General features: G+C 47.2%; 1 protein-coding gene across 1 annotated transcript in view; it reads right to left on the bottom strand.

The window, feature by feature from the left end:
- Positions 1-14,213, bottom strand: part of LOC144481400 (galectin-3-binding protein-like) — a 238,438-nt gene extending 224,225 nt beyond the window's left edge. Inside the window, exon 1 of the mRNA XM_078200742.1 lies at positions 14,122-14,213. Coding sequence (XP_078056868.1) covers positions 14,122-14,170 — 49 coding nt within the window. The 5' untranslated portion in view covers positions 14,171-14,213. The remainder of the gene's footprint in view (positions 1-14,121) is intronic.
- Positions 14,214-16,075: the final 1,862 nt, after the last annotated feature.

Genomic DNA, 16,075 nt, shown 5'->3' with positions numbered 1-16,075 from the left:
CAAGGTCCCTCTGTTCCACGATACTCCCTAAGTTCCTACCATTCACCATGAAAGTCCTACCTTGATTTGACTTTCCAAAATGCAACACATCACACTTATCTGTATTGAACTCCATTTGCCATTTCTCGGCCCAGTTCCCCAGCTGATCAAGATCCTGCTGCAATTTTTGATAACCTTCCTCACTGTCAACAATACCACCTATTTTAGTGTCATCCATAGATCATAGAAACCCTATAGTACAGAAAGAGGCCATTTGGCCCATCGAGTCTGCACCGACCACAATCCCACCCAGGCCCTACCCCCATATCCCGACATATTTTACCCACTAATCCCTCTAACCTACGCATCTCAGGATACTAAGGGGCAACTTTTTTTGCATGGCCAATCAACCTAACCCGCACATCTTTGGACTGTGGGAGGAAACCGGAGCACCCGGAGGAAACGCACGCAGACACGAGGATAATGTGCAAACTCCACACAGACAGTGACCCGAGCCGAGAATTGAACCCAGGTCCCTGGAGCTGTGAAGCAGCAGTGCTAACCACTGTGCTACCATGCCGACCCAAACTTACTGATCATGCCTTGTACATTCTCATCAAAATCGTTGATATAAATAACAAACAGCAATGGGGTCAGCTCTGACCCCTGACCACGAGTCACAGGCCTCCAGTCCGACAAGCATCCTTCCACCATTACCGGGGGGGCTATACTGGATCTAGTTCTGGGGAATGAGCCCGGTCAGGTAGCAAATACCATAAGCTTTCGGAGCACTGCTCCTTCGTCAGATGGAGTGGATATCTGCTCTCAAACAGTGCACAGACACAGAAATCAAGTTACAGAATACTAATTAGAATGCGAATCTCTACAACCAGCCAGGCCTTAAAGGTACAGACAATGTGGGTGGAGGGAGCATTCAACACAGGTTAAAGAGATGTGTATTGTCTCCAGACAGAACAGCTAGTGAGATTCTACAAGCCCAGGAGGCAAGCTGTGGGGGTTACTGATAATGTGACATAAATCCAACATCCCGGTTTAGGGCGTCCTCATGTGTGCGGAACTTGGCTATCAGTTTCTGCTCAGCGACTCTGCGCTGTCGTGTGTCGTGAAGGCCGCCTTGGAGAACGCTTACCTGAAGATCCAAGACAAACCAAAGTAGAACGTACAGGGTAAATGGTAGGACTCTGAAGAGTGCAGTTGAACAGAGGGATCTGGGAATACAGGTACAGAATTCCCTAAAATTGACATCACAGGTGGATAGGGTCGTAAAGAGTGCCTTTGGTACATTGGCCTTTATAAATCGGAGTATCGAGTATAAAAGTTGGTGTGTTATGGTATATATAAGGCATTGGTGAGGCCGAATTTGGAGTATTGTGTACAGTTTTGGTCACCTAGTTACAGGAAGGATGTAAATAAGGTTGAAAGAGTGCAGAGAAGGTTCACAAGGATGTTGCCGGGACTTGAGAAGCTGAGTTACAGAGAGAGATTGAATAGGTTGGGACTTTATTCCCTGGAGCGTAGAAGATTGAGGGGAGATTTGATAGAGGTGTATAAGATTTTGATGGGTATAGATAGAGTGAATGCAAGCAGGCTTTTTCCGCTGAGGCTAGGAGAGAAAAAAACCAGAGGGCATGGATTAAGGGTGAAAGGAGAAAAGTTTAAAGGGAATATTAGGGGGGGCTTCTTCACGCAGAGAGTGGTGGGAGTGTGGAATGAGCTGCCAGATAAAGTGGTAAATGCGAGGTCACTTTTAACATTTAAGAAAAACTTGGACGGGTTCATGGATGAGAGGGGTGTGGAGGGATATGGTCCAAGTGCAGGTCAGTGGGACTAGGCAAAAAATGGTTCGGCACAGACAAGAAGGGCCAAAAGGCCTGTTTCTGAGCTGTAATTTTCTATGGTTCTATGGCTGATCTTCAGGTAAGCGTTCTCCAAGGCGGCCTTCACGACACACGACAGCGCAGAGTCGCTGAGCAGAAACTGATAGCCAAGTTCCGCACACATGAGGACGGCCTAAACCGGGATGTTGGATTTATGTCACATTATCAGTAACCCCCACAGCTTGCCTCCTGGGCTTGTAGAATCTCACTAGCTGTTCTGTCTGGAGACAATACACATCTCTTTAACCTGTGTTGAATGCTCCCTCCACCCACATTGTCTGTACCTTTAAGACCTGGTTGGCTGCAGAGATTCGCATTCTAATTAGTATTCTGTAACTTGATTTCTGTGTCTGTGCACTGTTTGAGAGCAGATATCCACTCCATCTGACGAAGGAGCAGTGCTCCGAAAGCTTATGGTATTTGCTACCAAATAAACCTGTTGGACTTTAACCTGGTGTTATGAGACTTCTTACCAGTGGTGTTCCGCAGGGCTCTGTACTGGGACCTCTGCTATTTGTGATAGATAGATAAATGATTTGTAAGAAGGTGTAACTGGTGTTATCAGCAAGTTTGCGGATGACACGAAGATGGCTGGACTTGCGGATAGCGATACACATTGTCGGACAATACAGCAGGATATAGATAGGCTGGAAAATTGGGCGGAGAAATGGCAGATGGATAATCCAGATAAATGCGAAGTGATGCATTTTGGAAGAACTAATGTAGGGGGAAGTTATACAATAAATGGCAGAGTCATCAGGAGTATAGAAACACAGAGGGACCTAGGTGTGCAAGTCCACAAATCCTTGAAGGTGGCAGCACAGGTGGAGAAGGTAGTGAAGAAGGCATATGGTATGCTTGCCTTTATAGGACGGGGTATAGAGTATAAAAGCTGGAGTCTGATGATGCAGCTGTATAGAACATTGGTGAGGCCACATTTGGAGTACTGCATCCAGTTCTGGTCGCCGCACTACCAGAAGGACGTGGAGACTTTAGAGAGAGTGTAGAGAAGGTTTACCAGGATGTTGCCTGGTAATGGAGGGTCTTATGAGGAGAGATTGGGTAAACTGGGCTTGTTCTCCCTGGAAAGATGGAGAATGAGGGGAGACCTAATGGAGGTGTACAAAATTATGAAGGGTATAGATAGGGTGAACAATGGGAAGCTTTTTCCCAGGTCGGAGGTGACGATCACGAGGGGTCACGGGCTCAAGGTGAGAGGGGCGAGGTATAACTCAGATATCAGAGGGACGTTTTTTTACACAGAGAGTGGTGGGGGCCTGGAATGCGCTGCCAAGTAGGGTGGTGGAGGCAGGCACGCTGACATCGTTTAAGACTTACCTGGATCGTCACATGAGCAGTCTGGGAATGGAGGGATACAAACGAATGGTCTAGTTGGACCAATGAGCGGCACAGGCTTGGAGGGCCGAAGGGCCTGTTTCCTGTGCTGTACTGTTCTTTGTTCTTGTTCTCTGCTTCCTACCATCAAGCCAATTGTATATCTGATTTGCCAGCTCTCCCTGGATTCCATGTGATTTGATTTGATTTATTCTTGTCACATAGGACTTTTAAATCGGCCTCGCAGGTGAGGGGGTGGTTAAGAAGGTGTATGGTGTGCTGGCCTTCATCAATCGAGGGATTAAGTTTCGGAGTCGGGAGATAATGATGCAGCTATATAACACCCTCGTCAGACCCCACTTGGAGTACTGTGCTCAGTTCTGGTCGCCTCATTGCAGGAGGGATGTGGAAATGATTGAAAGGGTGCAGAGAAGATTTTCAAGGATGTTGCCTGGATTGGTTGGCATGCCTTATGAGGATAGGTTGAGGGAGCTCGGTGTTTTCTCCTTGGAGAGACGTAGGATGAGAGGTGACCTGATAGAGGTGTACAAGATGCTGAGAGGTATAGATCGGGCGGATTAGAACATAGAACATAGAACATTACTGCGCAGTACAGGCCCTTCGGCCCTCGATGTTGCGCCGACCAGTGGAACCAATCTAAAGCCCCTCTAATCTACACTATTCCAATATCATCCATATGTTTATCCAATAACCACTTGAATGCTCTTAATGTTGACGAGTCCACTACTGCTGCAGGCAGGGCATTCCACGCCCTTACTACTCTCTGAGTAAAGAACCTACCTCTAACATCTGTCCTATATCTCTCACCCCTCAATTTAAAGCTATGTCCCCTCGTGCGAGCCAACACCATCCGAGGAAAAAGGCTCTCACTATCCACCCTATCTAATCCTCTGATCATCTTGTATGCCTCTATTGAGTCACCTCTTAACCTTCTTCTCTCTGACGAAAACAACCTCAAGCCCCTCAGCCTTTCCTCATATGATTTTCCCACCATACCAGGCAACATCCTGGTAAATCTCCTCTGCACCCTTTCCAACACTTCCATATCTTTCCTATAATACGGCGAACAGAACTGTACGCAATACTCCAAATGCGGCCGCACCAGAGTTTCAAAGATTCTCAGAGGCTTTTTCCCAGGGCTGAAATGGCTGCTACGAGAGGACACAGGTTTAAGGTGCTGGGGAGTAGGTACAGATGTGATGTCAGGGGTATGTTTTTCACTCAGAGGGTGGTGGTTGAGTGGAATCGGCTGCCGTCAGTGGTGGTGGAGGCAAACTCGATAGGGTCTTTTAAGAGACTTCTGGATGAGTACTTGGGACTTAAAAGGATTGGGGGTTATAGGTAAGCCTATATATAAGCCTGGATAGGTCGGGACATGACCGGCGCAACTTGTGGGCCGAAGGGCCTGTTTGTGCTGTATTTTTTCTATGTTCTATGGTCGGCTTACCGGTCTTAATTCCCAGGCTTTTCATTCCAGCCCTTCTTAAATAAGGGCACAACATTTGCTACCCTCCAGTCTTCTGGTCATAGAGTCATAGAGGTTTACAGCATGGAAACAGGTCCTTCTGCCAAACTTGTCCATGCCGCCCTTTTTTTTTAAAACCACAAAGCTAATCCCAATTGCCCGCATTTGGCCCATATCCCTCTATACCCATCGTACCCATGTAACTATCTGAATGCTTTTTAAAAGACAAAATTGTACCCGCCTCTACTAATACCTCTGGTTCCAGACACTCAACACCCTCTGTGTGAAAGAATTTCCCCTCTGGACACTTTTGTTTCTTTCCCCTCTCACCTTAAATCTATGCTTTGGGAAAGGATATTGACTATCTAGCTGATCTATGCCATTCATTATTTTATAGACCTCTATAACATCACCCCTCATCCTTCTGCACTCACGAGAAAAAAGTCCCGGTCTATCCAGTCTCTCCTTATAACTCAATCCATCAAGTCCCGATAGCATCCTCGTAAATCTTTTCTGTACTCTTTCTAGTTTAATAATATCCTTTCTATAATGGTGAGACAAGAATTGCACACAGTATTCCAAGTGTGGCCTTACCAATGTCGTGTACAAATCATAGAAATCATAGAAACCCTACAGTGCAGAAGGAGGCCATTAAGCCCATCGAGTCTGCACCGACCACAATCCCACCCAGGCCCTACCCCCACATATTTACCCACTAATCCCTCTAACCTATGCATCTCAGGACTCTAAGGGGCAATTTTTAACCTGGCCAATCAACCTAACCCGCACATCTTTGGACTGTGGGAGGAAACCGGAGCACCCGGAGGAAACCCACGCAGACACGAGGAGAATGTGCAAACTCCACACAGACAGTGACCCAAGCCGGGAATCGAACCCAGGTCCCTGGAGCTGTGAAGCAGCAGTGCTAACCACTGTGCCACCGTGCCGCCCCAACTTCAATAAGACGTCTCAACTCCTGTATTCAATGTTCTGACTGATGAAACCAAGCATGCCGAATGCCTTCTTCATCACTCTGTCCACCTGTGACTCCACTTTCAAGGAGCTATGAACATGTACCCCGAGATCTCTTTGTTCTGTAACTCTCCCCAACGCCCTACCATTAACTGAGTAAGTCCTGCCCTGGTTCAATCTACCAAAATGCATCACCTCACATTTGTCTAAATTAAACTCCATCTGCCATTCGTCAGCCCACTGGCCCAATTGATCAAGATCCCGTTGCAATTGGAGATAACTTTCTTCACAATCCACTATGCCACCAATCTTGGTGTCATCTGCAAACCTACGAGCCATGCCTCCTATATTCTCATCCAAATCATTAATAGGAAATAACATGGACCCTGCACTGATCCCTGAGGCACACCGCTGGTCACAGGCCTCCAGTTTGAAAAACAACCATCTCCAACTATCCTCTGGCTTCTGTCAAGAAGCCAATTTTGAATCCACTTAGCTACCTCACCCTGGATCCCGTGAGATTTAACCTTATGCAACAATCTGCCATGTGGTACCTTGTCAAAGGCCTTGCTAAAGTCCATGTAGACAACATCAACTGCACTGCCCTCATCTATCTTCTTGGTTACCCGTTGAAAAAACTCAATCAAATTTGTGAGACATGATTTTCCACTCACAAAGCCATGCTGACTGTCCCTAATCTGGTACCTCACCCGTGGCCAACGATGATGCAAATATCTCAGCCATGGCTCCCACAATTTCTACTCTAAACTCACGCAGTGTTCTTGGATATACCTGGTCAGGGCCAGGAGGTTTATCCACCTTCATACATTTTAATACGTCCATCACCTGTTCTACTGTAATGCGAACTGTCCACAAAAGATCACCACTAACTTTCCCAGGTTCCCAAGTCTTCATGTCTTTCTCCATGGTAAACACAGAGGAGAAATATTGATTGAGACCTCGACCATCTCCTGTGGTTCAACAGGTGTCCGCTTTGGTCCTTGAGGGGTCCTACTCTCTCTCAAGTTATTCTTTTATTTTTAATATACTTAAAGAATCACTTTGGATTCACCTTAATCCTCTCAGCCAAAACCACCTCATGCCCTCTTTTTGCCCTTCTAATTTCCTTCTTGAGTATATACAGTCAATGGCAGAACCCTTAAGAGTATTGATAGGCAGAGGGATCTGGATGTACAGATGCACAGGTCACTGAAAGTGGCGACGGAGGTGGAGAAGGTAGTCAAGAAGGCATACGGCATGCTTGCCTTCATTGGCCGGGGTATTGAGTTTAAACATTGGCAGGTCATTTGGCAGCTTTATAGAACCTTAGTTAGGCCGCACTTAGAATATAGTGTTCAACTCTGGTCGCCACACTACCAGAAGGATGTGTAGGCTTTGGAGAGGGTTCAGAAAAGATTTACCAGGATGCTGCCTGGTATGGAGGGCATTAGCTATGAGGAGAGGTTGGAGAAACGTGGTTTGTTCTCACTGGAACGATGGAGATAGACCAACAAGACCAACAAGAGGCGAGGCCACATTGGATTTGGTACTGGGTAACGAACCAGGCCAGGTGTTAGATTTGGAGGTAGGTGAACACTTTGGTGACAGTGACCACAATTCGATTACGTTTACCTGAGCAATGGAAAAGGATAGGTATATACCAAAGGGCAAGAGTTATAGCTGGGGAAAAGGAAATTATGATGCGATTAGGCGAGATTTAGCTGGCATAGGTTGGGGAAGGAAACTGCAGGGGATGGGCACAATTGCAATGTGGAACTTGTTCAAGGAACAGGTACTACGCGTCCTTGATAAATATGTACCTGTCAGGCAGGGAGGAAGCAGACGTGCGAGGGAACCGTGGTTTACTAAGGAGGTTGAATCTCTTGTGAAGAGGAAGAAGGAGACTTATGTTAAGATGAGACGTGAAGGCTCAGTTAGGGCGCTTGAGAGTTACAAGTTAGCCAGGAAGGACCTAAAGAAAGGGTTAAGAAGAGCCAGGAGGGGACATGAGAAGTCTTTGGGAGGTAGGATCAAGGAAAACCCTAAAGCTTTCTATAGGTATGTCAGGAGTAAAAGAATGACTAGGGTAAGATTAGGGCCAGTCAAGGACAGTAGTGGGAAGTTGTGCGTGGAGTCTGAAGAGATAGGAGAGGCACTAAATGAATATTTTTCGTCGGTATTGACACTGGAGAGGGACAGTGTTGTTGAGGGGAGTACTGAGATGCAGGCTGTTGGACTGGATGGTATTGATGTTCATAAGGAGGAGGTGTTAGCAATTCTGGAAAGGGTAAAAATAGATAAGTCCCCAGGGCCGGATGGGATTTATCCTAGGATTCTCTGGGAGGCTAGAGAGGAGATTACAGAGCCTTTGGCTTTGATCTTTGCGTCGTCATTGTCTACAGGAATAGTGCCAGAAGACTGGAGGACAGCAAATGTTGTCCCCTTGTTCAAGAAGGGGAGTAGGGACAACCCTGGTAATTATAGACCGGTGAGCCTTACTTCTGTTGTGGGCAAAGTATTGGAAAGGATTATAAGAGATAGGATTTATAATCATCTAGAAAGGAATAATTTGATTAGGGATAGTCAGCACGGTTTTGTGAAGGGTAGGTCATGCCTCACAAACCTTATTGAGTTCTTTGAGAAGGTGACCAAAGAGGTGGATGAGGGTAAAGCGGTTGATGTGGTGTATATGGATTTCAGCAAAGCGTTTGATAAGGTTCCCCATGGTAAGCTTTTGCAGAAAATACGGACACATGGGATTGAGGGTGATTTAGTGGTTTGGATCAGGAATTGGCTAGCTGTAAGAAAACAAAGGGTGGTGGTTGATGGGAAATATTCATCCTGGACTTCAGTTACTACTGGTGTACCGCAAGGATCTGTTTTGGGGCCACTGCTGTTTGTCATTTTTATTAATAACTTGGATGAGGGCGTGGAAGAATGGATTAGTAAATTTGTGGATGACACTAAAGTCGATGGAGTTGTAGACAGTGCGGAGGGAAGTGGCAGGTTACAGAGGGACATAGATAAGCTGCAGAGCTGGGCTGAGAGGTGGCAAATGGAGTTTAATGCGGAAAAGTGTGAGGTGATTCACTTTGGAAGGAGTAACAGGAATACAGAGTACTGGGCTAATGGTAAGATACTTGGTAGTGTGGATGAACAGAGGGATCTGGGTGTCATAGAACATAGAACATAGAAAGCCACAGCACAAACAGGCCCTTCGGCCCACAAGTTGCGCTGATCATATCCCTATCTCTAGGCCTATCTATAGCCCTCAATCCCATTAAATCCCATGTACTCATCCAGAAGTCTCTTAAAAGACCCCAACGAGTTTGCCTCCACCACCACCGACGTCAGCCGATTCCACTCACCCACCACCCTCTGAGTGAAAAACTTACCCCTGACATCTCCTCTGTACCTACCCCCCAGCACCTTAAACCTGTGTCCTCTCGTAGCAACCATTTCAGCCCTTGGAAATAGCCTCTGAGAGTCTACCCTATCCAGACCTCTCAACATCTTGTAAACCTCTATCAGGTCACCTCTCATCCTTCGTCTCTCCAGGGAGAAGAGACCAAGCTCCCTCAACCTATCCTCATAAGGCATGCCCCCCAATCCAGGCAACATCCTTGTAAATCTCCTCTGCACCCTTTCAATGGCTTCAACATCTTTCCTGTAATGAGGTGACCAGAACTGCACGCAGTACTCCAAGTGGGGTCTAACCAGGGTCCTATAAAGCTGCAGCATTATCTCCCGACTCCTAAACTCAATCCCTCGATTAATGAAGGCTAGTACGCCGTACGCCTTCTTGACCGCATCCTCCACCTGCGAGGCCGCTTTAAGAGTCCTATGGACCCGGACCCCAAGGTCCTTCTGATCCTCTACACTGCTAAGAATGGTACCCTTCATATTATACTGCTGCTTCATCCCATTGGATCTGCCAAAATGGATCACTACACACTTATCCGGGTTGAAGTCCATGTGCATAGATTCCTGAAAGTTGGCACCCAGGTTGATAGGGTTGTTAAGAAGGTGTACAGTGTGTTAGCTTTTATTGGTAGAGGGATTGAGTTTCGGAGCCAGGAGGTCATGCTGCAACTGTACAAAACTCTGGTGCGGCCGCATTTGGAGTATTGTGTACAGTTCTGGTCGCCGCATTATTGGAAAGATGTGGAAGTGTTGGAAAGGGTGCAGAGGAGATTTACCAGGATGTTGCCTGGTATGGTGGGAAAATCGTATGAGGAAAGGCTGAAGGGCTTGAGGTTGTTTTCGTTAGAGAAAAGAAGGTTAAGAGTTGACTTAATAGAGGCATACAAGATGATCAGAGGATTAGATAGGGTGGATAGTGAGAGCCTTTTTCCTCGGATGGTGTTGGCTCGCACGAGGGGACATAGCTTTAAATTGAGGGGTGAGAGATATAGGACAGATGTTAGAGGTAGGTTCTTTACTCAGAGAGTAGTAAGGGCGTGGAATGCCCTGCCTGCAGCAGTGGTGGACGCTTCAACGTTGAGAGCGTTCAAGTGGTTATTGGATAAACATATGGATGATATTGGAATAGTGTAGATTAGAGGGGCTTTAGATTGGTTCCACTGGTCGGCGCAACATCGAGGGCCGAAGGGCCTGTACTGCGCTGTAATGTTCTATGTTCTATGAGGTTGAGGGGAGACCTGATAGAAGTCTACAAGATTATGAGAGGCATGAACAGAGTGGATAGTCAGAAGTTTTTTCTCAGGGTGGACAAAGAACAAAGAACAAAGAACAATACAGCACAGGAACAGGCCCTTCGGCCCTCCAAGACCGCGCCGCTCCCCGGTCCAGGATTGAATCCTGAATCCAGGATCCCCGCCCAATTTTCCAGCCTATCTACATAATAATATCCTATCCACCGAGCTGTCCCTCACAGCTACGATGCTTTGTTCATCACAACCTATTAACTCACCCCCACCCCCCCATTCCAGACCATGTGATCTCCAGGGAGAGGCGAAAACCCAGAGTGAAAACCCCAGGGCCAATATGGGGAAAAAAAATCTGGGAAATTCCTCTCCGACCCCCTGAGCCGATCGAAACGAGTCCAGGAGATCACACTGGCCCTGATCGGAAAATGCTTCCCAACCCTAGTCATTTCCACTTCCATGAACACCATATGAATTCCCTGCCCCCGAGACAGGTTCCCAACTATCCGCAGTCTGGCACCAGCAAGATGATCATAGAATGAAGCCTTGAAACGAGAAACAAAGAACAATTAGCCCGCGCCGCTCCCTGGTCCAAACTAGACCACTCTTTTGTATCCCTCCATTCCCACTCCGTTCATATAGCTGTCTAGATAAGTCTTAAACGTTCCCAGTGTGTCCGCCTCCACCACCTTGCCCGGCAACACATTCCAGGCCCCCACGACCCTCTGTAAAAAATGTCCTTCTGATATCTGTGTTAAACCTCCCCCCCTTCACCTTGAACCTATGACCCCTCGTGAACGTCACCACCGACCCGGGGAAAAGCTTCCTACCGTTCACCCTATCTATGCCTCTCATAATTTTATACACCTCTATTAAGTCTCCCCTCATCCTCCGTCTTTCCAAGGAGAACAACCCCAGTTTCCCCAATCTCTTCTCATAACCAAGCCCCTCCATACCAGGCAACATCCTGGTAAACCTCCTCTGTACTCTCTCCAAAGCCTCCACGTCCTTCTGGTAGTGTGGCGACCAGAACTGGACGCAGTATTCCAAATGCGGCCGAACCAACGTTCTATACATCTGCAACATCAGACCCCAACTCTTATACTCTATGCCCCGTCCTATAAAGGCAAGCATGCCATATGCCTTCTTCACCACCTTCTCCACCTGTGACGTCACCTTCAAAGATCTGTGGACTTGCACACCCAGGTCCCTCTGCGTCTCTACACCCTTTATGGTTCTTCCATTTATCGTGTAGCTCCTCCCTACATTATTCCCACCAAAATGCATCACTTCGCATTTATCAGGATTGAACTCCATCTGCCATTTCCTTGCCCAAATTTCCAGCCTATCTATATCCTTCTGTAGCCTCTGACAATGTTCCTCACTATCTGCAAGTCCTGCCAGTTTTGTGTCGTCCGCAAACTTACTGATCACCCCAGTTACTCCTTCTTCCAGATCATTTATATAAATCACAAACAGCAGAGGTCCCAATACAGAGCCCTGCGGTACACCACTAGTCACAGGCCTCCAGCCGGAAAAAGACCCTTCCACTACCACCCTCTGTCTTCTGTGACCAAGCCAGTTCTCCACCCATCTAGCCACCTCCCCCTTTATCCCATGAGATCCAACCTTTTTCACTAGCCTACCATGAGGGACTTTGTCAAACGCTTTACTAAAGTCCATATAGACAACATCCACGGCCCTTCCTTCGTCAACCATTTTGGTCACTTCTTCAAAAAACACCACCAGGTTAGTGAGGCATGACCTCCCTCTCACAAAACCATGCTGACTATCGTTAATGGGTTTATTCCTTTCTAAATGCGCATCCATCCTATCTCTAAGAATCTTCTCCAACAACTTCCCCACCACGGACGTCAAGCTCACCGGCCTATAATTACCCGGGTTATCCTTCCTACCCTTCTTAAATAACGGGACCACATTGGCTATCCTCCAATCCTCTGGGACCTCACCTGTGTCCAGTGACGAGACAAAGATTTGCGTCGGAGGCCCAACGATTTCACCTCTCGTCTCCCTGAGCAGCCTTGGATAGATTCCATCAGGCCCTGGGGATTTGTCAGTCTTTATATTCTCTAACAAACCTAACACTTCCTCCTTTGTAATGGAGATTTTCTCCAACGGTTCAACACTCCCCGCAGAGACACTCCCAGTCAACACATCCCTCTCCTTTGTGAATACCGACGCAAAGTATTCATTTAGGATCTCCCCTACTTCTTTGGGCTCCAAGCATAAGTCCCCACTTTTGTCCCTGAGAGGTCCGATTTTTTCCCTAACAACCCTTTTGTTCCTAACGTATGAAAAAAATGCCTTGGGATTCTCCTTAATCCTGTCTGCCAAGAACATTTCGTGACCCCTTTTTGCTCTTCTAATTCCCCGTTTGAGTACTTTCCTACTTTCATTGTACTCCTCCAGAGCTCCCTCCGCTTTTAGCTGCTTGGACCTCACATACGCCTCTCTTTTCTTTTTGACCAGTCCCTCAATTTCCCTGGTTATCCACGGTTCTCTAATCCTTCCCTTCCTATCCTTTTTTACAGGCACATGCTTGTCCTGTAGCCCTAACAACCGTTCCTTAAAAGACTGCCACATACCAGATGTGGATTTACCCTCAAACAGCCTCTCCCAATCAAGAGCTGCCAATTTCTGCCTGATCCCAATAAAGTTAGCCTTCCCCCAATCCAACACCTTACCCTTGGGACACCACTCATCCTTTTCCATCACTATCCTAAAGCTAACAGAATTGTGGTCACTATTTGCCACATGTTCCCCAACCAAAACTTTGAAGACCTGACCGGGCTCATTCCCAAGTACCAGGTCCAGTATAGCCCCCTCTCTAGTCGGGCTATCTACATATTGTTCCAATGAACCCTCCTGTACACATTTTACAAATTCCTCCCCATCCAGAGTCCCTGCCCTCTGCGATTTCCAGTCTATACCAGGGAAATTGAAGTCTCCCACTACAACCCTATATTTCCTGCACCTATCCAGTATCTCCTGACATATCCATTCTTCCACTTCCCTTGGGCTGTTGGGGGGCCTGTAGTACACCCCCAACATAGTGACTGCGCCTTTCCTGTTTCTAAGCTCCACCCAGAGTGACTCGTTACACGACCCCTCTGAATTGTCCTCCCTCTGCACCGCTGTAATATGCTCTCTAACTAATATCGCTACTCCCCCACCTCTTTTGGCCCCTCCTCTGTCTCGCCTAAAACATTTGTACCCTGGAATATTCAGCTGCCAGTCCTGTCCCTCTTTCAACCAAGTCTCTGTCACCGCAACCACATCCAAATTCCTCGTGCGCATTAAGGTGGAAGAGTCAATTACTAGGGGGCACAGGTTTAAGGTGCGAGGGGCAAGGTTTAAAGGAGATGTACGAGGCAGATTTTTTATACAGAGAGTGGTGGGTACCTGGAATCCGCTGCCGGGGGTGGTAGTGGAAGCGGATATGGTAGTGACTCTTAAGGGGCGTCTTGACAAGTACATGAATAGGATGGGAGTGATATGGTCCCCGGAAGGGTAGGGGGTTTTAGTTAAGTTGGGCATCATGGTCAGTGCAGGCTTGGAGGGGCCGAAGGGCCTGTTCCTGTGCTGTAATGTTCTATGTTCTAGATGTTCAGCACTCAGACTTCGTTTGGAAAATCAGAGTCTCTGGCAATTGGGGAATGCTGGTTAATTTAATTACACAGAGCCATGCCGATTGGCTGAATAAGAATGTGGCTATATGTTCTTGAAACCTCCACTGTTGAAGAACTGTCATTTTCTGACTTACCTTGTACCAGTTGTACAGAGAGAAAGATGATTGTGAGATACAGAATCATTATCACCAGGGCTGTGCTATGGGCCAAAGATTTCTGAATGAATTCCCCAGTAATCAGTTTGCAGAAACAATGTTCAAAATCATCCAGCAGCTTTGGCTCTGCGAATTCCTCGAGACAGGAGGTTTCCGTCTGTGTGCGATCCCTGCAGCAACAAGAGAATGAGATGAACTCAACACCCCCTCCGCAGCAGAATAAACACACTGGGTTCAGTCATCATTCTCTGTTTGAGAAAAGAGACAGCAGGCATTTTCCTGCACTGACACCCAGACACAGACAGGCACAAAGACATGCTCTCACACTTACATACACACACACACTCACACACTAACACGCACACACTAACACGCACACACACTAACACTCACACACACACACACAGATACACACACACACTCACACACTAACACGCACACACTAACACGCACACACACTAACACTCACACACACACACACAGATACACACACACACTCACACACTAACACGCACACACTAACACGCACACACACTAACACTCACACACACACACACAGATACACACACACACTCACACACTAACACGCACACACTAACACGCACACACACTAACACTCACACACACACACACAGATACACACACACACTCACACACTAACACGCACACACTAACACGCACACACACTAACACTCACACACACACACAGATACACACACTCACACACTAACACGCACACACTAACACGCACACACACTAACACTCACACACACACACAGATACACACACACACTCACACACTAACACGCACACACTAACACACACACACACTAACACTCACACACACACACAGATACACACACACACTCACACACTAACACGCACAGACTAACACGCACACACACTAACACTCACACACACACACAGATACACACACACACTCACACACTAACACGCACACACACTAACACTCACACACACACACAGATACACACACTCACACACTAACACGCACACGCACACACACACCAACATGCACACACATACATACACACACACACACAGATCCTCACACACACTAACACGCACACACACACACACAGATACTCACACACACAGACACACACTAACACGCACACACACACACACAGATACTCACACACACAGACACACACTAACACGCACACACACACACAAACTCACACACACATACAAAGAACAAAGAACAAAGAAAATTACAGCACAGGAACAGGCCCTTTGGCCCTCCAAGCCTGCACCAACCATGCTGCCCGACTGAACTAAAACCCCCTACCCTTCCGGGGACCATATCCCTCTGTTCCCATCCTATTCATGTATTTGTCATAGAGGTTTCCTGCATGGAAACAGGCCCTTCGGCCCAACTTGTCCATGCCTCTACTACTACCTCTGGCAGCTTGTTCCAGACACTCACCACCCTCTGTGTGAAAACATTGCCCCTCTGGACAAGGTCCCTCATGACAGGCTGGTGCAAAAGGTTAAATCTCACGGAATAAAAGGTGTGCTAGCTAGATGGGTGGAGAACTGGCTTAGCCATAGAAGACAGAGGGTAGCAGTGGAGGGGTCATTTTCTGGTTGGAGGTCTGTGACTAGTGGAGTTCCGCAGGGCTCTGTACTGGGACCTCTGCTGTTTGTGATATATATAAATGATTTGGAGGAAGATGTAGCTGGTGTGATCAGTGAGTTTGCGGACGACACGAAGATTGCTGGAGTTGCGGATAATGATGAACATTGTCAGAGAATACAGCAGGATATAGATAGGCTGGAACATTGGGCGGAGAAATGGCAGATGGAATTTAATCCAGATAAATGCAAAGTGATGCATTTCGGTAGATCTAATGTAAGGGGGAGCTATACAATAAATGGCAGAACCATCAGGAGTATAGACACACAGAGG

This window comes from Mustelus asterias, chromosome 1 (assembly GCF_964213995.1).
Source record: "Mustelus asterias chromosome 1, sMusAst1.hap1.1, whole genome shotgun sequence".
NCBI lineage: Eukaryota > Metazoa > Chordata > Chondrichthyes > Carcharhiniformes > Triakidae > Mustelus > Mustelus asterias.
The sequence above is the reverse complement of the archived record's forward strand: the minus strand, read 5'-3'. Positions and strand labels throughout refer to the sequence as shown.